Source organism: Schistocerca cancellata, chromosome 2 (assembly GCF_023864275.1).
Source record: "Schistocerca cancellata isolate TAMUIC-IGC-003103 chromosome 2, iqSchCanc2.1, whole genome shotgun sequence".
Lineage (NCBI taxonomy): Eukaryota > Metazoa > Arthropoda > Insecta > Orthoptera > Acrididae > Schistocerca > Schistocerca cancellata.
The window spans coordinates 1,057,664,343-1,057,691,874 of record NC_064627.1 but is presented as its reverse complement, the minus strand read 5'-3'; the positions used below and the strand labels follow the sequence as shown (position 1 = coordinate 1,057,691,874).

Here is a 27,532-nt window from a genome sequence, read left to right as displayed (position 1 = left end):
ACTAGTAATTTTGTTGCATATGATATTCAAAATATCCACGGGTTTGCTGCCGGTCTATAGTGTCCAACGGGCACAATATTTCGGCGATCATACATGTCGCCATCATCAGGTGAACTGACGGACTGAGCTCCTGTGAACCGGCACGGAGATCCGTACGCTATGGCTGCTCAGAGGGAACTGGGTTCGGTCGCGGCGGCGGCAGATTTAAATACCCTCTGCCCGCGGCGCGCTCCCTCCGCCGTCTGCGCCACGGTCGCACGGTGGAACAGATTGCGACGGCGTCTGAGATGACATCGGAGTGATGGCTCTGTCCGCCGTGGTCATCACAACTGTACGTTTGCTCGATTTACTCTTGATTAACCCAATCGCTGGTTCCCAAGCCTTGCTAAGATTATAGCCACAGTCACGGTTTATGAGGTCGTCATTGGTGCGAATTTCGATGGCCTCTCTAACAACGCTGTCCCAGTATCTCGACGTCTGTACCAGAATCCTTGTGCGGTCATACTCCATGGCATGATTTTCCGACAAACAATGTTCAGCGACCGCCGACTTGCTCGGATACATCAGTCGAGTGTGCCTCTGGTGTTCACGGCATCGATCCTCGACGGTACGCATCGTCTGACCAATATACGACTTGCCACATTGACACGGAATCTGGTACACGCCAGCCTTCCTCAAACCGAGGTCATCTTTGGCGCTCTCCACCAGTGCACGAGTTTTTTTTTTTTTTTTTTTGAGGACAAAACACAGTTCCGACCTGGTGTTTCTTCAGAATGCGGGCGATTTTTCCCTGAGAGTGCGCCTGTGTATGGAATAAATGCAGTGCCTACCTCCTCCCTTGTGACTTCATCCATCTCAACAGGTTGTGCTGCAGTGGTTGGGCAGAGAGCACGTTGAATCTGCCACTCTGAGTACCCATTTTTTCGAAATACAGTTCTCAGGTGTTCAAATTCCTGGGTTAGACTCTCTGCGTCAGAGATAGTGCGCGCCCTATGTACTAGAGTTTTAAGTACCCCGTTCCTCTCTGAAGGGTGGTGGCAGCTGTCTGCGTGCATATGGTTATAAGTGGAGAAGTTTCATTAAACATTTCAAGAACACTATTTAAAAATTTGTCAAAGTTACTGCTACATGAATTACAGTTGTTGAAAGGCCATTCAGTCTCTCTTAACTTATTACTAAATATAGTTGAATCATTTTAATACAAGTTCATTTTTTGTATGACTTTTTTTAGATGTAATTTCCCTGTTAAGTTTTGGCAGTACAGTGAATAATGCAGAGTGGTTAGAATGTAACAATATTATGTGAAAGAAAGTTGCTACTCACCATATTAAACCAAACAAAATGTATAAACACCTACAAACACATTATTTGTTAACATATTATCAATACTGATTGCCAACTGTGTATTTACTGTAGTGGGGCTTGCATGAAGTTTTCTTTGGAGCCAAAGTTTTTCATTATGTCAATGAATTTTGACACATCACTGCTTTCAACTATGAGATAAATATTGATGTCAGCAGCTATTACACACTTTTCTTTTCTTTTTCATTGAGGTTCTCAAGCAGGCACTGGAATTTGACTAGAAAAGTGTCAATTGTAGCTTTCTGGGGTACTCTGTAAATATAAGCTACTATGACATTTAAGTCCCTTAGCTTGACACAACAGCTTTCAAATACATAAGCTTCATTCACATAATAAAAATCATTCTTATTTTATATTTTGTATCAGAATGCGTAAGTATTTGAGAGCCTCCTTGTGATTGCTCTTGTCTGCTTCAAATTTTCAATTATATTAATAATTTTAAATCATTATCTGTGAACCAATGTTCACTGACATAAATAACTGTAATTTTTTGCATTCAGAAAGAATGATTTGTAATTCGTCAACTTTATAACTTTAACTTTTATTTATTTATTTATTTATTTATTTATTTACTTGTCGGTCTTCTTACTGGTTTGATATGACCCGCCATAAACTCCTCTTCATCTCAGGAGCAGTACTTGCAACCTATGTCCTCAATTATTTGCTGGATGTAATTCAGTGTTTGTCTTCCTCTACATTTTTTGCCCTCTGCAGCTCCCTCTAGTACCATGGAAGTCATTCCATGATGTCTTAACAGATGTCCTATCATCCTGACGCTTCTCCTTTTCAGTGTTTCCCACATATTCCTGTCCTTTCAGATTCCACGCAGAGCCTCCTCATTCCTTACCTTATATCAGTCCATCTAATTTTCAACATTTGTCTGTAACACCACATCTCAAATGCTTCAATTCTCTTCTGTTTTGGTTTTCCCAAAGTCCATGATTCACTACTACACAAAGCTGTGCTCCAAACGTACATTCTGAGAAATTTCCTCCTCGAATTAAGATCTATGTTGGACACTAGCAGACTTCTCTTGGCCAGAAAATCGTTTTTTGGCCGTGTTAGTCTGCTTTTGATGTCCTTCTTGCTCCGCCCGTCATTGGTTATTTTGCTGCCTAGGTAATAGAATTCCTTTACTTCATCTACTTCTTGACCATCAATCCTCATTTCTGCTACTTCCCATTACTTTCATCTTTCTTCGATTTACTCTCAGTGCATATTCTGTACTCAGACTTTTCATTCAATTTATCAGATCATGTAATTCTTCTTCACTTTCACTCAGGATAGCAATGTTATCAGCAAATCATATCATTGATACCTTTTCACCCTGAATTTTAATTCCAGTCCTGAATCTTTTTTATTTCCATGACTGCTTCTTTGATGTACAGATTGGTTGCATGAGCTGTTAAGCTGATTGTGTGATAATTCTTGCTCTTGCAGTCTTCAGAATTGCGTGGATGATATTTTTCCAAAAGTCAGATAGTATGTCACCAGACTCATACATTCGATACATCAATGTGAATAATCGGCCTGGTAAGAACCCCCTATCTGTTGACAGCTATCGGCCAATTAGTTTGACCAATGTTGTTTGTACGTTACTTGAACGGATGGTAGCCCGTCGGCTCAATTGGGTCCTCGAATCTCGGGATCTATTGTCCCCTTACCAGTGTGGCTTTCGAGAGGGACGGTCTCCAATCGATCATTTACTCCGCTTGGAATCCGCGGTCCGGCAGGCTTTTTCCCAGCGCTGCCATTTGGTTGCAGTGTTTTTTGACCTTCGCAAGGCCTATGACACGGCCTGGCGCCATCACATCTTACTTACCCTTCATCAGTGGGGTCTTCGGGGCCCACTGCCGATTTTTATCCGCCAGTTCCTGATCCATCGGTCATTCAGAGTCCGAGTTGGTACTGCTTTTAGTTCTCCACGGACCCAGGAGACGGGCATCCCACAGGTTTCTGACTTGAGTGTCCTCCTTTTCCTCATTGCTATCGATGGACTTGTGGCCTCTGTCGGTCCCTTGGTCACCCCTGCCCTGTATGTAGATGATTTCTGCATTTGGGTTAGTTCCTCCTCGATGGCATTTGCAGAACGGCGTGCCTCTGCATGGACCCTCTCACACGGGTTTCAATTCTCTCCTTTAAAATCGCGAGTGGTCCACTTCTGTCACCATACTACAATCCACCCTGATCCAGAGCTCTATCTCGCTGCACAAAGATTGCCTGTGGTCCCACAGTTTCGTTTCTTGGGTCTTCTTTTCGACAACAAGCTCACTTGGCTGCCCCATATCAGACTCCTGAAGGTAGGATGTTTCCGTAAACTCAATGTCCTTCGTTTCCTTGCCCACTCCTCTTGGGGTGCGGACCGTTCCCTCCTCCTCCGTCTTTATCGTGCTCTAGTTCTGTCTCGCTTGGACTATGGTTGTCAAGTTTATGGTTCAGCTGCTCCTTCCACACTGCACGTGCTGGATCCCGTCCACCATCGTGGTATCCGTTTGGCCACCGGTGCCTTCCCTATTAGCCCTGTTGATAGTCTCCTGGTTGAAGCTGGGATCCCCCCCCCCTTTCTGTTCGGCGGTCCCAGCTTCTGGTGTCTTATGCACTCAGTATCCATTCCTCTCCCACTCATCCTTCCTATTCTATCCTGTTCCCAGACCATGGACGTCGCCCACCCGACTCCCACCCTCGGGTGGGTCTACCAGTTGGGCTGCACCTTGCGTCTCTTTGCCGTGATTTTCAGCTTCCTTCTTTGTCCTGTCTTCCTCGCTCCCTCCCCTCTACCCCTCCTTGGTTAGTTCCTCGGCCTCGACTTCGGATGGATCTCTGGCGAGGTCCGAAAGATTCCACCCCCCGGTGGTGTTCCGTTCCTTTTTCCGCCAAATTTTATGGGAGTTTCGGGATGCTGTTGTTTTCTACACTGATGGCTCTAAATCTGCTGATCATGTGGGGTATGCCTTCACGTCCTCTGTCGGAACGGAAAATCATCTGCTGCCACCTACATGTGGGGTGTTTACTGCGGAATTGATGGCAATTTCCCAGGCCCTTACCTTTATTAAACAGTCCCAACACAACCGCGTTTTGTTATGTACGGACTCGATGAGTGGCCTTCTTGCTATTGACCGGTGTTTTTCGCGCCATCCCTTGGTCTGTGCCATCCATGACCATCTCGCTGATATTCACCGCGCTGCTTGTTCCATTCACTTCCTTTGGGTCCCTGGCCATGTGGGTATCCCGGGTAATGAGCTCGCTGATCGTTTGGCTGGGGGAGCAGTCACTTACCCCCCGTTTTCTGTAACCCCTCCTGCAGCGGATTTACGGCTTCACATCTAATCCCACTTTGCACAGTCATGGGCCACTTCTTGGGAGGCTACTCCCCTGTCTAATAAACTTCGTGCAATTAAGGTGACACCAGGCCCGTGGCGTTCTTCCTTTCGCCTCTCCCTTAAGGACTCGACCACACTGTGTCGTCTCCGCATTGGCCATACCAGGCTGACCCATGGTTTTCTTTTGCGTGATGAGCCACCCCCACTATGTGGTTGTAGACCCTTCCAGTCAGTAGCCCACATTTTGGTTGAATGCCCCCTTCTTTTGGCCCTGCGTGCTAAGTATAGGTTGGCTGACGATTCCCGGATGGTCTCTCTGGTTCTTGGTTTCCTCCGGGAAAGTGGTTTTTATTCTCAGTTTTAAGGTTTTTAATCTCTCTCTGGTGTTGGGGCAGGGTGGTGAGTGTTTGGGTGTCTCCCACTGTAAGCAGTGTTCGGAGATTCCTGATTCCCCTCCCTGACCGAAACCCTATTTGCTTCCCGTTTTACTCTGTTTTAACCCCCCCCCCCCCCCGTTTTTTTTTTTTTTTTTTTTTTTTTTTTTTTTTTTTTTTTTTTTTTTTTTTTTTTTTTTAGGCTTGGTTAGTCTTTCTATTCCCATTTCTACATTCTAGCAGTTGTACCTTTTACGTCACAGGTGGTCTTGCCTATGCTGCTTCAGCATAGTGTTGGGTTTGTTGTCTTGCCGATTTCCCTCATTTTGTTTTTTACCAATGACAACATGACTGCCCTTTTATGTTTTTACCTTTTTCCGTTTCATTTTTCTGACTTTACTGCGAAGTCCCATTAGCGGAATAGAGCCTATTTGAAACAAGGGACTGATGACCTTGCTGTTTGGTCCCTTAAACCTCAAACAACCAACCAACCAACGACCAGTTGTTATGGTGACTCGAATCTCACAGTCTACTAACCACTGCACAATGTGAATTTATAGCATGCCGTTCTGCAGTTGGCCATCTCGTCACTTTGTAAACCTATGTATGAACAGTTTTCTGCAGAAGTATCAGACAGTGGCCATGTTTTTTGATTTGGAGAAAGCCTACGGTACAGATGGAGGACTGGTGTCCTTCGTACTCTATACGAGTGGGGTTTCCAAGGCCACCTGTCCCGTTTCCTCCAGGAATTTTTTAAAAGACAGTATTTTCAAGGTACGTATGTGTTTGGCTTTGTTGGACACCTTTATCCAGGAAACCGCGGTGCCTCAGGGCTCTGTCCTGAGCATCGTCCTCTTTGCTGTCACCATTAACCCTATTAATGACCTGTTTCATGCCAGGCATCTTTGGCTCGGCACTTGTTTCATCGATGACTTTGCAATCTATTGCAGTTCTCGATGGACTTGTTCCCCTGCAGGTCTGGGGGTTAGAATAGGCCTGAGGTATTCCTGTCTGTTCTAAGAGGTGACTAAAAGGAGTCTCTCATGTTTCAGCCTTTATGTGATGGTCCCCTGTAGGGATTGACCTCCATTTTTCAAAATTTTCCCAAAGAGCGAGCCAATTGGGGGAGGGTGCCTTACATGGTGCATAGAGAGATCTCCCGCCTCCTTCGTCAACATGGATCTGCACTTCCGCTCATTCTCCAGTTGTTGGGTGAGGTCACCCTTCTGGGTGCATTTTCCTCCATCCTCTGTGCAGTATCGCTTTCTACGCTGTTGACAATAATGGGCTTCTTAGCTTATTTGCGCCTGATACCCAGCACGGTAGCCAGTCCATTGTGGTGCAGCCGCCATGTACCATGTTGGTTGTAGCCCCCTGACCACACAGGGATTGCAGAGCTGATGCCTGCGCCATTAATTCCCCACGTCTGCCAAGGAGGAGATGTCCATGACCCTGGGACATCAGGACTCCCAGCAATGGCCATCCTGCCAGGTGACTTTTGCTGTGGCTGAGTGGTACCCGTGGGGAGGGCTCCATGTCGAAGTGAGTGGTATCAGAGTGGATGACACGCTGTGAAGCGTAGTCCGTCATCTCTTGCTGGTGGTTAAACACCAACAGTCTCTAAGCGATCAAGGTCTAACTTCAGTGCTAAGAAATATGACCCCAAATCATCCCCCCCCCCCCCTCCTGGTCAAACTATGGGAAGAACACTGGGCTAATAATGGCAGCAAAGCTTATTCATCCCGGTACCTTGTATGTACAAGAGTTGATGGGGAAATCTTTCTTGTCAATGAAACCTCGGTTTTTGTGCAGCATTTAGAGGAAAAGTTTGGGGAGGTGGAGGGCTTGTCCAAAATGCGGTCAGGGTTGGTCTTGATCAAAACAGCATCCTCTGCCCAGTCACGGGCACTACTCGCCTGTGACAAGCTGGAGGATGTATCTGTTTCCATCGTGCCCCATAAGAGCTTAAATATGGTCCAGAGTATCTTATTTCACAGGGACCTTCTTTTGCAGTCTGACGATGAGCTGCGTGCCAGTTTAGAACGGCGAGTTATCCGTTTCGTCTGGCACGTCCAATGTAAAGCCATATATCCCATTCCCTATGTGGTGCTGGAAGTTTGGCCCTATGTCTTCCTGCTTCCAGCATCATCTGTCGGGATTGTGGACGTCCTTCACATCCCAATACTCCCTGTGCCCTGCCTCCCATCTGTGTCAACTGCAGAGAGCACCATTCACCTTGCTCGCCATACAGCAAGATTCTTCAGAAAGAAAGAAAAATAATGGAATACAAGACCCTTGACTGATTGACCTACACTGAGGTTAAGAGAAAATATGAGAGGCTACATCCTGTGCATATGGCATCAACCTATGCCACCGCTATGACAACAGTTCTACGATTTTCCATTCAGCTGGGTACAGTTGGCTCTCAGAGCCATCAGAGTCCACCTGCCCCCTTGATGGGGGGGGGGGGGGCACTTCCGTTCCTATTGTTCCTGCACAGCCTACTTCAGGAGCACCCCCCCCCCCCCCCCCCAAAACCATCAGGAACATCAGTCCCCACTTCTCAGTCAGAGAAGCATAAGTTTTCTTCGCTCCTCTCGCCAGGAAGAGATCCCTTGGGTCACTCCCTTCCCAGGTCCCTACCAGTGGCAAAGCTGACACCTGCCAGGAGCTGAAGCAACCCCAGGTAACTGGTCGTAGGGCTTCGCGGTCCTCCTCAGTCCCGGAGACTGAATCAGTGAAGCCCTCCCAGCTGGACAAACCCAAGGAGCAGTGAGAGAAACCTAAAAAGAGAAAGACCCCCAAGAACCAAGGCACTGCGGTGGCACACACGCCACATGCTCTGTGTCTGAGGATGAGGTGGAGATTGTGGCACCTAGATCTCGCTGGACCCTCAGACACAGTGAATCTTGATTGCACAGGTACTCATCTGCTGGCAGCAGGTGATCCTGAGGCATTGACTGCCTCATTAAGTGTTTCATGCATTCCCAGTCTCACGATCACGTAATCCTCTAGTGGAATTATGGTGGTTTTTTTCCACCACCTGGCTGAGCTACAGCAGTTGTTAAGCTTTACACCTGCTTTCTGCATCGCCCTCCAGGAAACTTGGTACCTGGCAGTGTGGACCCCTGCCCTCTGCAGCTGTAATGGAGTGTCAGGTGGAGTTTGCTTCTATGTCCTGAACTCAGTTTGTAATGAACCAGTGCTCCTTCAAACCCCTCTTGAAACTGTGGCTGTCAGGATAAGGATGACGGAGGAAATAACTGTCTGCAACATATATCTTCCTCCAGATGGTTCAGTACCCCTGAACGTATTGGCTGCATTGATTGATCAACTCCCTAAAACTTCCCTGCTTTTGAGAGATTTTAATGCACATAACCCCTTGTGGGTTGGCGCCAAGCCTACTGGCCGAGGTAGGGAGGTCGAAAATTTACTGTCACAACTCGATCTCTGCCTTATAGATACAGGTGCCCCCAACATAAAAGTGTGGCACATGGCACACATTCGGCCATTGATATCTCAGTTTGAAGTCCTGGCCATCTCTCATCTATCCACTGGAGAGCACGTGATGACCTGTGTGGTAGTGACCACTTCCCCATCTTCCTGTCACTTCCCTGACATCATTCCCACGGACGCCTACCCAGATGAGCTTTAAACAAGACAGACTGGGGAGCTTTCACTTCTGCTGTCACCGCTGAATCTCCCCCACATGGTGCCATCAATGTTGTTGTTGGGCAGGTCACTACAACAATCATTTCTGCGGCAGAAAACGTGATCCCTTGTTCTTTGGGGTGCCCCCCGGTGAAAGACAGTCTCTTGACTGTTGCTGGAAGTCGCTGAGGCAATTGAAGAGCGTCGGCGGGCTCTACAGTGACATAAGCAGGACCCTTCCCTGGAGCACCTCATAGCCTGTAAGTGGCTCTGTGCCCGCATTTGCCAGTTTATAAAACAATGGAAACAGGAGTGTTGGGAGAGGTATGTGTCGACCATTGGGTGCCATACGTCCCCTTCCCAAGTCTGGACGAAGATCAGACATCTTTTTGAGTACCAGACCCCAACAGGTGTCTGTGGCATTAACATCAATGGCATGTTATCTATCCAAGCAAACGCGATTGCCAAGCACTTTGCTGAGCACTATGCTTGTGTCTCTGTGTCGGAGAACCATCCCCCAGCCTTTTGCACCCTCAAACAGCAGATGGAATGGAAAGTCCTCTCGTTCACTACACACCACAGTGAACCTTGTAACGCTCCAGTCACAGAGTGGGAGCTCCTTAGCGCCCTTGCACAGTGGCCCAACACAGCTCCTGGGCAGGCTCGGATCCACAGTCAGATGATTAAACATCTCTCGTTGACGTCTGACTACAAGTGACATAAGCTGCTGGAACATATGATGTTTCAGCGGTTGGGTTGGGTTCTGGAGTCATGTGGCCTGCTGCCTCCGTGTAAGGGTGGCTTCCGCGGCGGACGCTGTATGACTTATAATCTTGTGTCCCTCGAGTCTGCCATCCAAACAGCCTTTTCCACACACCAACATCTGGTTGCCTTCTTTTTTGACTTCTGTAAAGCATATGACACAACCTGGTAACATCATATCCCTGCCACATAGTATGAGTGGGGTCTTCAGGGTCCGCACCCGATTTTTATCTAAAACTTCCTGTCGCTCCGTACTCTCAAAGTCCAAGTCGGTGCCTCCCACAGCTTGCCCTCAGACCCCCCCCTCCCCCCCCCTTATTCAGGAGAATGGCGTTCAACAAGGCTCCGTATAGTGTGTGTCTATTTTTAGTGGCTATTAACAGTCTAGCAGCAGCTGTAGGGCCGACGGTCTCACCTTCCCTGTATGCGGATGATTTGTACTGCTCCTCCAGTACTAGTGTTAATGAGCGGCGCCTAGAGGGAGCCATTCACAAGGCGCAGTCATGGGTTCTAGCCCACGGCTTCCAGTTTTCAGCCTCAGTCATGTGTCGTGCATTTCTGTCGGCGTCGTACCATTCATCTGGAACCAGAACTTTACCTTAATGATACCCACTCACTGTAGTGGAGGTCTGGTTTTTGACACCCAATTGACTTGGCTACCTCACATTCATCAACTTAAGCAGAAGTGCTGGCAGAACCTCAATGCCCTCTGCGGCCTGAGCAACACCAACTGGGGTGCAAATCGCTCTACGCTGCTGCAGCTCTGCAGAGCCCTTGTTCAATCCCACCTTGACTATGGGAGTCTGGTTTAAGGTTCAGCGGCGCCCTCAGTGTTGCGTTACTCGACCCAGTGCACCACTGTGGCGTTTGCCTAGCGTCGGAAGCTTTTAGAGTGAATCCGGTGACCAGTGTCCTGGTGGAGGCTCGAGTCCCTCTATTGAAGGTTAGGCATGCACAACTGCTCACCAGTTACATTGCACGTGTTCATAGTTCTCCTGCACATCTGAATTACCATCCCCTTTTCCCAACCACGGCAGTTCATCTCCCGCATCGGTGGCCCAGGTCAGGGCTTATGATTGCGGTTCACGTCCAGTTCCTTCTGTCTGAACAGGAGTCCTTCCCATTACCACCTCTCCTCGAGGTCCATTCGCGTACAGCTGCATGGTGTACACCTAGGCCGCAGTTTCTTCTGGACCTTTCGCATGGCCCTAACGTCTCCGTTAACCCTGTGACTCTCCGCTATCACTTCCTCTCAATTCTCAACAGGTACCATGGCCATGAAGTGGTTTACAGCAATGACTCGATGGCTGATGGTCATGTAGGCTTTGCGTATGTTCATGGAGGACATATTGAACAGCACTCCTTGGCAGATGGCAGCAGTGTTTTCACTGCAGATCTAGCAGCCATACCTCATGCTCTTGAGCACATCACTCGTGTCCTGGTGAGTCATTTCTCCTGTGTACTGACCCCTTGAGCAGCCTACAAGCTACTGACCAGTACTACTCTTGCCATCCTTTGGTAGCATCCATTCAGGAGTCCATCTATGCTCTGGTATGATCCCGTCATTCAGTGGTGTTTGTGTGGACCCCAGGCCACGTCGGAATCCCAGGCAATGAACTTGCTGACAGGCTGGCCAAACAAGCTATGCGGAAACTGCTTCTGGGGATGGGCATCTCTGAAACTGACCTGCTTTCTGTCTTATACTGCAGGGTTTTTTGGCTTTGGGAGACAGAATGGCATAACAGTACACACAACAAACTGCGCGTCATTAAGGAGGCTATGAATGTGTGGAAGTCTTCCATGTGGTCCTCTCACAGGGATTCAGTTGTCCTCTGCCGGCTCCACATTGGCCATACATGGCTAACGCGTGGTTACCTCCTCCATCACGAGGACCCACCTCAGTGTCGCTGTGGCTCACAAATTACGTTCGTCCACCTCTTGCTGGACTGCCTACTTTTAGACGCTCTGCGGCAGAGTTTTAAGCTTCCCAGCACCCTATCTTCGGTGTTGGGTGACAATGCCTCAACAGCAGCTTTAGTTTTACATTTTATTCGTGAGGGAGGGTTTTATCATTTGATCTAAGTTTTAGTGCATGTCCTCTGACCCTGTGTGTCTTCCACCCTACCACTTTTAGGGTTGAGGTTTTAATGTGTTGCAGAGTGGCTGGCTTCTCCTTTTTATTCTCTTGGTCAGCCAGCCATGGTAATCTGCTCTCTTGTTTTGATCTCTTCTACATGTTTCTTGCGTCTCACTGTGATTTTCGTGTCCGATTTTGTCCATTTTAGTATTTCTTGCCCTTCTGTCATTCTTGTGGTTTTCTCCTTTCTTCCAGCTGTGTTTTGTATGTCTCTATTATTTTACTCCCACCCTTATGGAAATATTTTAATTGGAACGAGGGTCTGATGACCTAGCTTTTTGGTCCCTCCCCCCCTCTTTTAAACTATCCAACCATCTCGATGGACTGTACTCCTTGAGTGGTGTCTGCAGTGATGGCTCAATCGTCTTTACTCATGGAGCATCAACAGTGGCTTTCGCTTTTCCACTGGCAAAACCATTTGTATGAATTTCTGGTGGCACAATGGCTTTCTTCCACCGTCTTTAGATCTTGGACCTCTTCCATTTGCTGAAACTACAAAATTCCTGGAGCTCATGCTTGATAGAAAACGTTTTGGTCCTCCCACATGACTTACCTGGCCATCCACTATATATTGGTCCCTCAGTGTCCTAAGTGTCGTAGGCGGCACTTTCTGGTGGATCGGATGAGACCACTCTTGTCCATTTGTACCAATCCCTTGTACATTGGAAACTAGATTATGTGTGTTTCATTTATGCAGCTGCACTTCTGTCCATCTTACACCATCTTAATACAATCCACCATCGCGGAATGCATTTGGCCACTGGTGTCTTTTACACTAGCCTTGTTAAGAGCCTCTCTACAGAAGCTCCCGAATTACTGCTGTCATACCATCATGATGTTCTCCTCAGCAGATACATGTGCCATTTGTCTGCCATGCCCAGCCACCCATCCTATGCCGCCTCCTTTGATGACGCCCTTGACCGCCAGTATGCGGTGCGTCCTTCTTCTCTGTTACCTCTTGGAGTTTGCTTTCGGCTATTGCTCCGGCAACTTAACTTCATGCTACCTGCTACATTACCGATGTGTGTGAAGCCTTCACCACCTTGGCTTCCTGGCAGCCTGCATTTGTCGTGGACTTCATTCGCTTCTTAAGGAAACTACTCCAGATTAGATCTATCAGTGTAAGTTTCTCGACCTTCACACATAACTTGGCAATAGTGCCTTCGTGTACACAGATCTAAGACTGACTGTAGTGTTGTGTGTGCCTTCATCATTAGCAATGACCATATTCAGTATCGACTACCAGAACACTGCTCAGTATTTGCAGCATAGCTCTTCGTTCTCTATCAGCCCATGCATTATATCTGGCAACACAGGTTTTTTAATTGTGTCATATGCTCCGATTCTCTGGGTGCCCCTCCGAACTTTTGTGTGCTGTACACAGTCCACCCCTTAGTGCAGTGGGTCCAAAAAGCTTCCACTTGCTTGTACTTGCTTATGTGGGTTCCTGGTTACATTAGTCTGACGGGAAACGAGGCTGCTGACGATGCTGCCAAGGCTGCAGTCCTCCTGCTTCGGCCCACTAGCTCTTCCCTTCCTTCCAGTGATCTTCATGTTGCCGTCTGTCAGCAGGCGTGTCATTTCATCACCACCACTAGCCTTCTCTTCATGGGAACAAGCTCTGGGGAATTAAACCTCTCTCAGCAACTTGGCCGACCCCCTCTGGCCACTATATTATTTTAGCTAGATTGCATATTGGGCAGTGACATTTTAGCCATTGTCATTTGATAGGTGGTGATCCCCCTACCACTACGTACACATTGTCATCAACCTTTGACGGTTCGCTATTTCCTGACTGAATGCCCTTTTTTCTAATCGCTTTCTGCTGTCTGAGTAATCAGCCTTCTTTAGGAAATGATGTGCAGGCGGTTGACCAAGTTTGTGGTTGCTCTTCCCAGTCTCTAATCTGTCTACAGAACAACCCAAGATTTTTAAAATTGTGTTAGTCTCTAACATTGATGTGTGCTTTTCCTGTTAATCACCTCCTACTCTACAAAGAAATAATGTGTCAGGTGGTGCAGTGGTTAAGGTACTGGACCCTTATGTGAGAAGGAATAGCAGGGTTCAAACTCTTGTCTAACCATAAAGGTTGTTGTATTCTTAAATGACTCAAGATGTGCAGCAGATTATGAATGAATGAGTACAAGCATAGCTTTTTATTTAACAATTAGGATTTAAGAAATTATTGGAGGAAAGAAAAGGTAATTAGGAAAGTGAATAGAGGTTAATAAAGAGGTCATTGGTGAAAATCCTGATGTGGCTTTTATAGCAAGCTTTCTTCTCTTCTATGATATGATGAAACCTCTTATTCAGAGATCCAGAAATTTTATGACACATATAATCCCACCTTGCTGCTCCTTGATAAACTTGAAAATAAATATATCCAAACTTAATTGTAATTTGATTTTCCTTGTAGCTAGTGTTACGTATCTGAAGCTTATGCATGTATCATTGTTTTACATTTCACCTAAATGTTTACAGGTTATAGTTAAAACCAAACATTACACAGCAAATGACAAATAAAGAATGGTCACCTGTAGATGCAGAAGTAAATATTGGATCAGTGTACTTAGCGAATGGCTCTTTCCTCAGTAGTTGAAGTGAAATTTAAAAACAAAAGGAAAAAGTAGGTAAGTGTTGATATAGTTTTACAATAAGATATATATTTTTGTGGATTATTTCTTTTTTTCAATGTGATACAAAAAAATTGTGTTGAGAGTACAGAAATTGCCATAAGCAGCTAGGTCCAACTCTCATACAATAATAATGCTTATCACCATTGTTTTTAAAATTTATTTTTTCTACCATTTTAGGTTTTGTAGCTAAATGTTCTTGCTTTATTGCTGATATTTGTTTTATGTGCGTAAGGCCATAGTCAGTGCATTATTCTCTGCCTAATGTTTCATCTACCAATGCTGGAGACATCATCAGAGGCTTAAATGACTCGGAAAGTAGTTGTAGTCATAAAAAAAGCTTAGCTAGCAGAGCTTCACTTCATGATGCCATCATCGAGAGCAAGTTCTAATCATTACTCTGCTAGAATGTACAGAAAGGTCATAAAAATTCAAAAGCACAAAAACAATTTCAACAGAAAAGAAGAAGTACTGAGATTAGACAAGTTGTGGCTTTAGTGCTGAATAAAACAATCAGCACCAACTCTTCCCCATTACTGGCTCCATAACATATGCCAGGCGCAACTCTGCGATCTTATGCAGCAGTCGGGTGACACCGTGATCCAACCGTTGCATGGCTTGTTGAGTTTGTTTGAGACTATTAACTACTTTGTGAGTTGTTAAATCCTATGCTGACATCTCTGTCTTTGGGTGATGAAATATCAGACAGAGAATTATGCCTTGGACCATGACCTTATGCACATAAAATGAATATCAACAATAACAGAAACAATGAGAACCTGCATTTTATGAGTTAAGTGTACTGGTTGTTGTTCCTTAGATTGCTGAAGCAGCTATTACAAACTCCACAAGTAATTAATCATCATTAAACTGTATGTAAGTTAATTTCTGCATAGTAAAATTAGCAGAAAAACAGCTACTTTTAAAATTGCTGTTGGTTCCTGAGTTATGCTAAATATTCACCATGTTACCTGATCATATTGATATCTGTCGTAGAAAAACAGTTGTATATGTGCCATAAGAATACAAGCTTGTTTTTAGTGATCATTGCCATTTATCATGCAGGGCATCAAGATCTACAACCATGAAATCTAGGTAATTGGGTAATTCATACTTTATCAAATATACTATTCTCAACACGTAAGAGTTTCCACAGTAAACAGATCTGTTTGGATTATATCGAAAATCCTCAGTGACATAATGAATTTTGAGTCTGCAGCAGAATGTGCACTGATATGAAACTTCCTGGCAGATTACAACTATGTGTCAGACACAGACTCTAACTCGGGACCTTTGCCTTTCGTGGGCAAGTGCTCTACCATCTGAGCTACCTAAGTGTGACTTGTGAACCTTCCTCACTGCTTTAACTCTGCCAGTACCTTGTCTCCTAGCTTCCAGACTTCACAGAAGCTCTCTTGCAGACCTTGCAGAACTTGCACTCCTGGAAGAAAGGAGATTGTGGAGACATGGCTTAGCTGCTGCCAGGATGTTTCCAGAATGAATTTTCACTCTGTAGCATAATGTGCATTGATATAAAACTTCCTGGTAGATTAAAACTGTGTGCCGGACTGCGACTCAAACTCGGGACCTTTCACCTTTTGCGGGTAACTGCTCTACCATCTGAGCTACCCAAGCATGAGTCAAGACACATCTTCACAGCTTTAATTCTGTCAGGCTGTGACTAAGCCGTATCTAGGCAAAATATCCTTTCTTCCAGGAGCACTAGTTCTGCAAGGTCTTTAGGAGAGCTTATGTGAAGTTTGGAAGGTATGAGACAAGGTATTGGTGGAATTAAAGCTGTGAGGACGGTTCATGAGTCGTCCTTGGGTAGTTCAGATGGTAGACCACTTGCTGCGAAAGGCAAAGGTCCCATGTTAGAGTCTCTTACCAGCACACAGTTTTGATCTGTCAAGGAGTTTCATACTCAGTGACAGTTCTAGTGATATTTGCTGATCCTGCAACTACATGCTACACATTATTGTCACACGAGGATATAGTGAGAAGATTGTGTTAAACAATCTTCTTGTAGATGCTGCTGCCTAAATGTTTTGTTATCCCCTTGGTCTATTTCGCTGTGGCAGCGGTTGTTGGGAATGGCATTATTTCTCTTGGCAGATGCAGCTTACTGCACGACACCTGAGGAGTAACTTGACTAGAAAACAAAATCTGCAGAACATTCTGATAATTGGAATGCAAAATTATTTTATTGTACACATAAGATGGAAAAACATTTTCTGTCAGCCCATTGGATGCTTACTTTGCGTATGAACTTACAAATGTTTCCTCATTTGTGTAAGGCCCACGTTCAGAAATATTCACACATTTAATGCTCACAGAAAAATTCGAAACTTGTTCTGTCAAAATTCTGTTAAATATCCACACAGTCTCTACCTCTGACATAACAATGGGGTCAAACTGAGAAAGTCAATTGATTGTATTGTACTTGTCACAATTTCTCATTAAGATTAGTGTTACGAGATATGAACCAAGGGAATATAACATAAGAGGCATAATTTAATGTCAAATTTGATAAAATAAGATTAATTAGTTTTGTTGTGAAAGAAGCAACACTAATTGACCTGACACACATTAAGTGGTTACCATCAGTTCATGTACGTGAATATGGCAGTCTAAAGCAGAAAAACACTGAAATTGAACAGTAATAACTTTGTAAGTAACTGTCCCAGTAATGTCTTAGCATGTTAAGACTGTTCAGCAACCATCGTTTTCATTTTAGAATCAGTTAAGAAAATTTAAAAACACACACACTTAATAATGAGGTAACTTTAGGTATGAAATAATTATTTTGATGACACACTCATGATTGTAAAGAGTTACCTGAGGAGTAATGTTTCTGTATTGTAACATGGGAAGCCTGCATGTAAAATTAGGTTCATTTCAATTAACAACAAAAAGCAATTAAATCAAGGAGTAAAACTTGTAATTTCCTCATATGTGTTCATGTCTGTGCCAGTTTTTGTAGATTGAACATCCATCATGCCACCATTTCGGCCAGTGCAGTCTCTGTACTCGCTGACCCTTGGAGCATTTTTTGATGTAGTATTGGATGCAGTACACAGATCGTCAGACTGTGTTGATGTGCTCAGAAAGCTTGTGCTTTCAAGTTTACACACAGGGATAAGGGAGCACCTTGTCCAGCTTGCAACCATGCATTGCAGGTGAGTTTAACACATGAATGTCAGTGTCTTGTGCTACTTGTAAATTTAACACTTAATGCACCACAATTGTTGGATGTAAACAGGTAATATGCCATGTGTTATTGGTGAGTGATTACTGTGTAGGATACTCTTGTGATTATAGGTATGAAAATAAATTATACCACTGTTTGCTCCTTCTGTTTGCATAATCAGGAGCATATCAGTAACCATCTTAAAGTACCATACACAGTCACAAATTGTTGATATAGAAACAACTGTTCAGTAGTGGAAGATCAGATGTAAAGTTTTATACATTTGATGATTCCTGAAGAGAGAAACCCTAAAGATAGTTAAATTCCAAACTTCACTGCCAGAGTTTCCATATCTTGAAGTGGTGGGGGAGCGACAAGAAAACTGGTTCAATTGAAGGTAACAAAAGGGTGTTTTGAGGCCTCTTCTTGTTATGTCAAAAGTCCTTTTTTTATTATGACAAAGTGAAGTTTTAATTTACCAATGACAGACATAATAACAGCTGGAAAATCATTGACAGATGCACAGAAAAGGAAATAGACTCTGAGTTTCATTCCCAGAACTTCAAAATAGTTCATTTGTCAAGGAAAAAGGGATCAATAGGAAATAGGAAACAAAAATGGCAGGATTTAGAGATGTGGCACATCTGTCATACCCCTGTTGAAGACCCAGGTGAGAGACATCTCCAGTACACCACCCAACACATCCTACTCCAGTCCTGTTGCAGGCAGGTCCACCTGGGAAAGCTTTCAGGCCATACACAAGCTCTGCTATAATTTCTGTACAGCATTTTGTATGAGAATGACCACCAAATCTGTGTACTGCTTATCTTCTCCCCACTTATCTAACATTAAAGCTTCTCGAGTAACAGCAGCTGCTCTACAGTCTGGACTTTATCAAACTTGTCCGTATGTTCTTTTTATCTGACACTTGCTACCACATACAGTAATACAACACATTGGTTCTAAAACTCAGTTCTTTGTCTCACGAGCTTTCAGCTCAATATCACACTTGTGTGCTTCTTGTTTGAAAGTCAATCAAGTGAGGTATCAAAGAGAATTTGTGACTGGCTGAAGGTTTCTTGGTGGTTAGGACACAGCTTATTATCTTGGATGGAGAGTCATTGACAGAAGTAGGAGTAACTTCAGGCATGTGCCACAGTGAAGTATGTTGAAACTATTGCTATTTATGTTGTATATTAATGACTTTGCAGACAATATTAATATAAGGGTCAGTCAAATGAAAATAAGACAGATAGAGGAAAATGTATGTAAGGCATAGTCCATATCAATTCGGGCAGCCTAGGAAAAAATCTTACCTTAACAGTCTGAGATGTTATTGAATTTAGAATATGTTAAAATGAAGGACTAAGTAAGGAATGTGTATTTTTGTTTTCTACAAAAAAAAAAAAAATCTTCTCAGAGATACAGCCCTCCAAAGATGACATTGCACATACCATTTTGAAGATGTGAATTTTGAAAAAAAAAAAAAGTGAAATGCTGTATATTTGGAACAGTTCTAGATATTTGTTGGATTTTTTATTTGAAAGATATTGCTTTATGATTGCAAAGAAATCCTCCATTTTGACTTATCTGTCAAAGTTCTTTTACTATAACATTCTGAAATTTTTGTACAATGTATGGAATTTTTCTTTCTTTATTTCTTTTTTTTCCCTTCAAAAATGACAATCCACATTTTTTTTCTTTTCTGTTGATTAGTACTATATAGTTATACATTCCGTGAAAAAGAGAGCTTCCACTTTTAGGTTGAACAGTTTTTATAAACAATTGAAATTTTTGCCATAGGTAAAACCTACTTTATCATCACATAACAGGCTCATAAAAATCAAGTCCTATCCTTATTTAACATAATTTTAGTTTCGAAAGATGAGTAAGAGACTCATTTTTTTTCAAGCATTTTAAATGGTTCCAAAATGTATGTGAAAGGTCCAAAGACTTAAAGGTCTCAATTTATAAAACTTCATCTCATCACCACCATAGGCGCTCAAGCAGCGGAGGCGTGCGCATCACTGGTGCAGTGCGCTACCTGTACTGGGCTAGAAGAAAAGCTGTACTGGGCTAGAAGAAAAGCTGTGAAGCCATGCTCTGACTGTGGTATGATGCTAAGCAAATTGTCGTGCGTCATCATTATGACACAGCAAAATTGTCATGTTCTAGTGCCACAGAATGGGCAGAAACAAGCAGAAGAAGAAGGAGAAGAAGAAGTCAGACACAGAGAAGCAGCTTTCGACACCACAATCCACCGGGAATGTGGAACTGAAGCACGACGAACATCGCGCACCTGTCCCCCTCTGTACATCCAGTGCAGTAGAGGGTCATGGGCAGAAATGTATGATACCATAGCCAACTCCTGCTGGGAAGAAGTAGGCGTATAGTCCCTTGACTCAGACGCCATTGTCCAGCTGCAGGCAGCGAGCGTGGCTGACCACCACACACTGAACAGCGCTGTGGCCGCCCACATTGTTGATCCACCTACTGTGGAGAAGAAGGCTGCACTGAAACAGCACGAGAAGCAATCCAAGGCTCTGATCAGGGGACTGCCTTGGATCTACGATGAGAAGACAGTCCAAGAGGGGCTGTTACATGCCAGATTCCGGGGTGCAACCACTAAGCTGCACAACTGGACAAATAAGAAGAGGCCACTATACATCATTGTAGTGGGAACTGCGACATATGGCAGTGACATCTTTGGGATAAGGAAGCTCCTAGGCTTTCCTGTAACTGCCATAGCTCTCCCCGTTGGCATGAACCCTAAGCCTCAGTGCTTCAGGTGCCAAGCTGAAGGGCATGTGGCTAAATACTGCCGTAACTCGTTGTGGTGCGTAAAGCGCGCCGGTGCACACATCACGTGCACCTGTCACAGACGACAAGAAGAGGCACCAACTTCGGCTCGCTGGAGTGGGTCACATATGGCAAACTGGCATTGCTGCCCAGCATTTGCCAGTGACGGCTGCGCTGGAGACAAAGTGCAAACCGAGAAAACATGACTACAACACCGCAAGCACCGCCGAATGAAAACTCAACCTAAAGGCGAGAAGATAGTTCCCACTGCCAACAAGCGGCCGGAATACCACGCCAGTGTCGCGGCGGAAGAGGCAATTGTGGCCTTCAAAGCCACCATGTACGCAGATAGGGCAGCTTTTAAGGCTACCTTGTTTGCAGAGACGGAGGAGGCATGCAGCCAACTGCGGCAATTGTGCTCACAGATGGTGCACGACATCTGTGCGGATGCCACAGGTGAAGAGAAGACACCTGCCGCTGCTCCCTTCATGGAGCAGCCGGTGGAAAAACACAGTGTGACGGACACACCGAAGAAGAACATGGGTGCCACCACTAGAACACCAAAGCCCAATGGTTCCGGACAGCTCTGCTCCAACGAGTGGGCTACCAGAGTGATCATGACACTCAAGGGCATGGGGTACATCGTCCGCAACACAGCGAAGACTCAACTGCGGCCCTCACTGAGCCTGTCAGCACAGCCAACAAGTGAGGAGTGGGGCCACTATGCAACCACACATCTCTGAGTGCTTGGCTTCGATGCTCGCCCACCAGGAGCCTTCCCTCGCACCAAATCACCACCGACCCAGCGCGACAGGGGGCTCTTACAGCCTAAACTGCAGCCACCGTGCTGCAGCACTGTCATGGACTGATCTCTCATGACGAACATATGGCTTGATATGGTACCCACTTGCTTGATACCCACTTCTAATTTAACCCATCCTTGCATGACCTGTCACAGTCAGCAAGATTGCGCTATTTTCTTACTACCCAACCTACTCCACCTCTGAAAAAAAGGAGTTCACCCATACTTTGAGTCCAAAAATGTGTCGAATTCCTTTCACAGGAGTAGTTTGTTTGGACCATTCTTCTTTTTCTGCCCACAGAATTCTTAGATTTCCTCTTTGGACAAAAGACTGAGGGCTGTGGATGTATAAGGTTTCATGACTCTCATAAAATACTCAGCACTGAATTGCAGCTTTATATGGTCTGTAAAGGTTGTGTTTTGTAGCATGGTGCTTCAGCAGGCCTCCTACACCACCATAAGGCCCCTTCTCATGACCAGTAGCACTGTATACCCAGTCAGTTGGCACAAGCAACTTACTCGATTCAAATAGCTGGTAACGATTTTTAAAATGATTAAGAGCACCATCAGAAATAATGATTTTCTCTACCCCTGTTTGCAGTTGAAGCATTTTGCACATTGCTAGCGAAGCACGTGCCGAGTCGTGTCCTGTGTCATCACTTATAACTGCAACACTTGTGGTCTTGTTTTCAAAATATGTCACTCCTGTAAAAATTAAACCTGGTCACTTCTTGTGGGAGAATAACAGACCAGTTGTCAGCAAAATCACAGTGAAGCGCTAAACATAGTTCTTCAGTCTGTACACACTTTTACATCGCAGTATGTTGTTGTTTCTTCAGGTGCTGGTGTGTTACTGCTTTCACTGACCGTTGATAAAGTTCAGCAATGAAACTGGCAAAGGCAACCGTTTTCTTAATTAGTTTATTTTCGTCCCGTGTTGCATATGTAATTTCTGCGGAGTTATCTGCTACATCTTCCAGGCCATGTGTCTGTAAAGACAGTCCTCCCTTTCCAGGGCAGTCACCACATTCTTGAAACAAAAAAGTCTCTCACTTTACGACACAGACTACTAATGATTTCACACATCCAACCAAGGTGTTGTATGTCATGTGCTTCAGTAAGTTCTTCAAATTTACCACACAAAGTTCAAAATTTGTGCAGTACGTACATAAACAGACATCTCTAGGTAGGTGTGGAAATACCCCCATATGTTGTCATAGTGCATAAAATTTTGATATTTCAGTATGTGAAGTTGTAGAGTTGCTCTTATAAATTGCAAAAGTTTCTTTAATACCGAGAGTCATGTTCCTCTTCACTTTGACAACTTTTTAACCTTCAACTGTTACAGTTTTAGTGTCTTGTTTTGTTGGCAATCTGGTGAGAACAGTCCCATTTATCTTCCAGATAAAATGACTGCACTATTTGAAGTTGAGGTGCTTCTACAGGATGACCTTAGTAGGTATCTGGTCTTCCAGAGACTCTTTTACAGACCTCACATTTCTTGATTTGTCTACCATGTACTTTGATACTGATGGAATGTTGTTCAAAATTGTTTTCTTAGAAAATGTCTGTGGAATAATAATTAAAACTTGCACCTTTTCATTGTAGGATGCACAGTATTTAACAGCTGAATTGATATTTGTGAAAAATTCCTGACAAGAGGTGCAAGAGTGCTTTGGTTCATTTTCTTCTGAAGTTGGAATTTCTGCTTTGAAGAGTGTGGTCAGTTTTGCTGTAGTGTATTGATCCATAGCTTTAGTAATTTCTGTGCACTTTCTTGATGCATAGAGCTTACGGCTTGACTTCACTATCTGTACCATGGGAGGCTTCATCTTGTTCGGATACTTTCGTTGTTATTCTGTCAAAACATTTAGAACACAGAATGTCGTCAGTGGAAACATCTTCACTTTGAAACAGACTCTTCAAATTAGGACACTTATTCCCAACCTGAACAAAGTCTGTTCTCTTATTTGTCTTGTATAACACTCTCTTATGGATATGCAAACAGTCAGCACACACTTCACTCTCCTGTGGCCCCGGTCAGAAGACATTTCAAACAGTCCTTTTCGCAGAACACCTGGCAACTGTGTCAATTGGCAAATTCCTCACAAAAACCCAGAACTCACTGGATGGTCTCAGATTTCTTGGAATCCTCTTCAGTAAACAAATTAGCACTGAACAACTTCAATACAGAAACCTGCAATGAACAACCACGATAAAGAAACTAACAAGAAACTGAAACAAAGACAATAGAAATATACATTGTTACAAAGAAATTAGTAAGAAACAACTCCAGTGAAGACATACATTACACTAGAAAGAGAGGAAAAAAAAATTAAATTAAAACCTGTTCAACTTAAAAGTGGAAGCTCTCCTTTACAGAGAATGTAGTGCTTCATGGTACTAATCAACAGAAAAAAATCTAACTTTTCTAGATTGGAATTTTTGAAAAAAACATTTTTTCTGTAAATTATAAAAAAAATTCAAAAGGCTACAGCAAAAGAACTTTGACAGATATGTCCAAACGGAGGACGCCATTGTAATCATAAAGCAATTATCTTTCCAAAAAAAACTGACAAAATATGTAGAACTGTTACAGAAATACAACATTTTTAAAAAAATTTCCAAGATTTGCATCTTCAAAATGGTGTTCGCAGTGTCATCTTTCGAGGCCTGTATCTTGGGGCAGGAATTTTTTTGGCGAAAACAAAAAAAAAAATTACATGTTTCTTACTTACTCCTGAATTTTAACGTATGCTAAATTAAATAACATCAGAGACTATAGAGGTAACCCCACTGCCTGAAGTGACATGGATTATGCCGTAAACTGTTTATTATTTCATTATTTCAAACGGAATTGCCTCCTTGGAAAAATGTTTGTAGTTGTCTGTGGAACCACGATTGCACCCAGGTGTTCGGCTCTTTGTATGAAACAAATTGATAGTCATGACTGTCTTTCTTCAGGGCTCCAGAAATATGGAAATCACTTAGGGAGAGATTGGGACTGTTATAGAGGATGTGTAAGGGCTTCCCAGTGAAATCCCTACAGAATAGTTAAAACAATCTTGGCAATGTGTGGTCTGTGAATTGCTTCAGATGAAGAGGTGCACATCTGTGTACAATACAGTTCTGCAGGCAGATGCAAATGTTTTTGGTTCAAATGGTTCAAATGGCTCTGAGCACTATGGGACTTAACTGCTGTGGTCATCAGTCCCCTAGAACTTAGAACTACTTAAACCTAACTAACCTAAGGACAGCACACAACACCCAGCCAACACGAGGCAGAGAAAATCCCTGACCCTGCCGGGAAACGAACCCGGGAACCCGGGCGTGGGAAGCGAGAACGCTACCGCACGACCACGAGATGCGGGCGCAAATGTTTTTCCATGAAGGCATTGACTGTCTTGCCTCACAGTTGGATAAATGTATTAACAGTGGCGGCGATTACTTTTGAAATAATAAACAGTTTACTTACTTTTTTCTATCTTCCATTTGACTGCAACTTATAGTAGATGATGCAGTTACCTATGGTGAAGTACAGCCTGAAAAAGCTGCACAAATATTCATTCAGATCTTAACCAGATTTCAAAATGGTGCAAAGATTGGAAACTTATTTTAAATGTTCAGGAAGAGAAAATTGTGTACTGGAAAAATGTAGTATCTTGTGACTGCAATATCAGTGAGTCAGAGCTGGAATCAGTCAACTCCTACTGATACCTGGATATAACAATTGGTAACTGTAGGGATATGAAATGGAACAAATACATAGGCCCAACCTTACGTAAAATATGTGTCAGACTTGGATTCATTGATTGCATGCTGGGAATTGTACCAAACGTGCCTATGAGGTATACTGAACATATACAAGAAAGGGTAGCCCAAGTGGTCACAGATTTATTTCACCTGTGTGAGAGTGTCACAGAGGTGTTGGAAAAAAAAATGAACTGGCAGGCTCTTGAAGACAGGTATAAACTATTTGAAGAAAACCTACGTAATACGTTGGAAGAACCAGTTTTAAGTGAGGAATTTAGGAAGATACTACAATCTCGTGTGTATCACCCCTGTAGTGATTATGAAGTCAGTTAGACTAATTACAGTGCCCACAGATCCATTCCAGCAATAGTTGTTCTCACACTCGAAATGTGAATGAATCAAGAAAAACCCTGATAACTGGTACAGTGGGATGTACACTATGTCAAGCACTTCATGGTGGGTTGCAGAGTTGACTGTAGCTGCAGATGTAGACAACTGAATTCTGTATGTATGGAACTGTCGTTCTTCAATCCTCTCTAAACTTCTTATGCACCATTAGCACTGCATACGCCCGTGGCACCTGCTTGTCATCGACTACCTTATGCGCGAGTATATGGAAATATATTGTTGTTTCAACATTCTGTCTCTTCTTTTTGCCACTGTCAGTATCAAAATAGCCAGTCGTGACTCTCAAATTCTATTACTTGGTTCATATCTCTTCCTGGTATTAGCCATATATTCAAACTCCCAATGCTAACTATCCATTTGCCCTGCCAGAGCATGTGATACTTCTTTTCGTGTTTAATATTTTGGATGTGTGGGCTGTAGGCTCTCTAGTACACTAGAGCAGAATGGGGCCTGCCCCTTAAACGTCTGCTCCTGCCAGATCTGTAATCGGAGTTTACTTCCTTAGGTGGACTGCCTTCACTTCACTTAAAGAACCTCTGCTCCTTCATATGTTTATACGTTTGTTTATTTGTCAGGTTCCATGGGACCATGCAGGTCAGTTTTGGTCATAGAGTGAGTGGATACATAGTTTACAGAATGCCAATTAGAAGATCTATAAACAAAAAGTAATGGAAAAAAACCTGCTGATTAGCACACCTTTTTGTAAAGTTGTGTACCATTTTCACAGTGTTCACTGAATGAATGTTGCATTTTCTTCTGAATGAGTAAATATTGTCAAGAAAAAAAAATCCCCATGATGGAATATATGTACAGCGACAGCAGAGCGAGATTTCAGACACACATAAACAATGCCCTACAGAAAGTTCAAGAAGTGACATCACATATCATTGTGGCTGCCCATTTCTATGCTAAAAGTATTCTTTGCGAATGTAAGGAGTTGCCCCAAGACAGTAGAGTGAAAGTAAGCAAATGAGACTTTGTGTTCCCAAGCCAGGGACAGTGGAGATTATTTTTATAGTGAAGATAGCAGCATTAAGTTCATGTGCAACATCTTGATTGTCATACTTCCAAGAAAGCATTCCATCTACCTTCAATTTTCAATTCTTAAATTTCAAATGGTTGACTTCATTGACTGTTTGACTACCTTCATAAGATAAAATTTTGGTCTGTGAGTTCTATGTCAGAAATCATATGCATTACATTTTGTTACAGTCTAATGTTAAAATTCTCACTGAAATACATGTTCTTATGTTATTGGCTACCCTATCGGCTGTGTCATTTACATTGATCAGCCAGAACGTTATGACCACCTACCTAAAAGCCAATATGCCCACCTTTGGCATGGATAATAGCGGTGATGCATTGTAGCATGGAAGCAATGAGGCATTGGTAGGTCGCTGGAAGGAGCTGACATGACAAGCACGCACGCCCACACACACACACACACACACACACACACACACACACACACACACACACACACACACACACACACACACACACGTGAGCTCTGGCACCATGTTCAATCACATCTCAGATGTGTTCGATTGGGTTAGATCTGGTGAGGTGGCAGGGGGGCAGCCCATCAATTGAAAATCCCAATGTGCTCCTCGAACCATTCCATCACATTCCTGGCCTTGTGACATGGTGAACTATATTGTTGAAAAATGCCACTGCCATCGGGAAACATGATCGTCACAAATGGGTCTACATGGTCTGCAACCAGTGTACAATACTCCTCCGCCCACATGGTGCCATGCATGAGCTCCACTGGCTGAAGGACATCCCCCCCCCCCCCCCCCACACACACACACACACACACAAAATATTCTTACAATATACAGACATCATTTGACTGAGGTTGGCCACTCCCTGGACTAAAATATATTACAGCAACATCTAAATAAAGAAATGCTATAAACATTCAATTACACTCAGACCATTCACAATAAATATAAATAATGGTTTGTCCATAAATAAAGCAGCCAGTATTCTTCCACACGTGCACTCAAGGTAAATGACAACAGATTGTCGTTACATATGGTTTCAACAGTTGTTTAGGCCTGCTTGTTAGAAGCATCATTTGTCACTCTTTTACAAAAGTGTTGTCAGCTAACACTTCTTAAACTACCATGATTTTGTATTGTCAATTGTAATTGATATTTAAATAAAGTTACTGGCAAAATAGTCAACTGTTCATTAAATAAATACAGAAGTATGATAAAATAAGAGATATTCATGCTGTGTTCATTTGCTGTGTCACTGTGGAGAATACAATGTTTTGACAAACATTTGTGTAATAAGAAAGATATAATAATAGTCACAAGATATAAGATACATA

General features: G+C 43.6%; 1 protein-coding gene across 8 annotated transcripts in view; it reads left to right on the top strand.

Moving 5' to 3' along the window:
• LOC126163054 (uncharacterized) overlaps nucleotides 1-27,532 on the top strand; it is an 83,816-nt gene that overhangs the window by 13,851 nt on the left and 42,433 nt on the right. For 7 of the 8 annotated variants that reach the window (XM_049919951.1, XM_049919953.1, XM_049919952.1 and 4 more), the window contains exons 2-3: nucleotides 14,088-14,236; nucleotides 17,214-17,418. In XM_049919951.1, the coding sequence (XP_049775908.1) occupies nucleotides 17,237-17,418 (182 nt within the window). In that variant the 5' untranslated portion in view covers nucleotides 14,088-14,236; nucleotides 17,214-17,236. The remainder of the gene's footprint in view (nucleotides 1-14,087; nucleotides 14,237-17,213; nucleotides 17,419-27,532) is intronic. The other variant, XM_049919947.1, reaches the window with a different exon arrangement.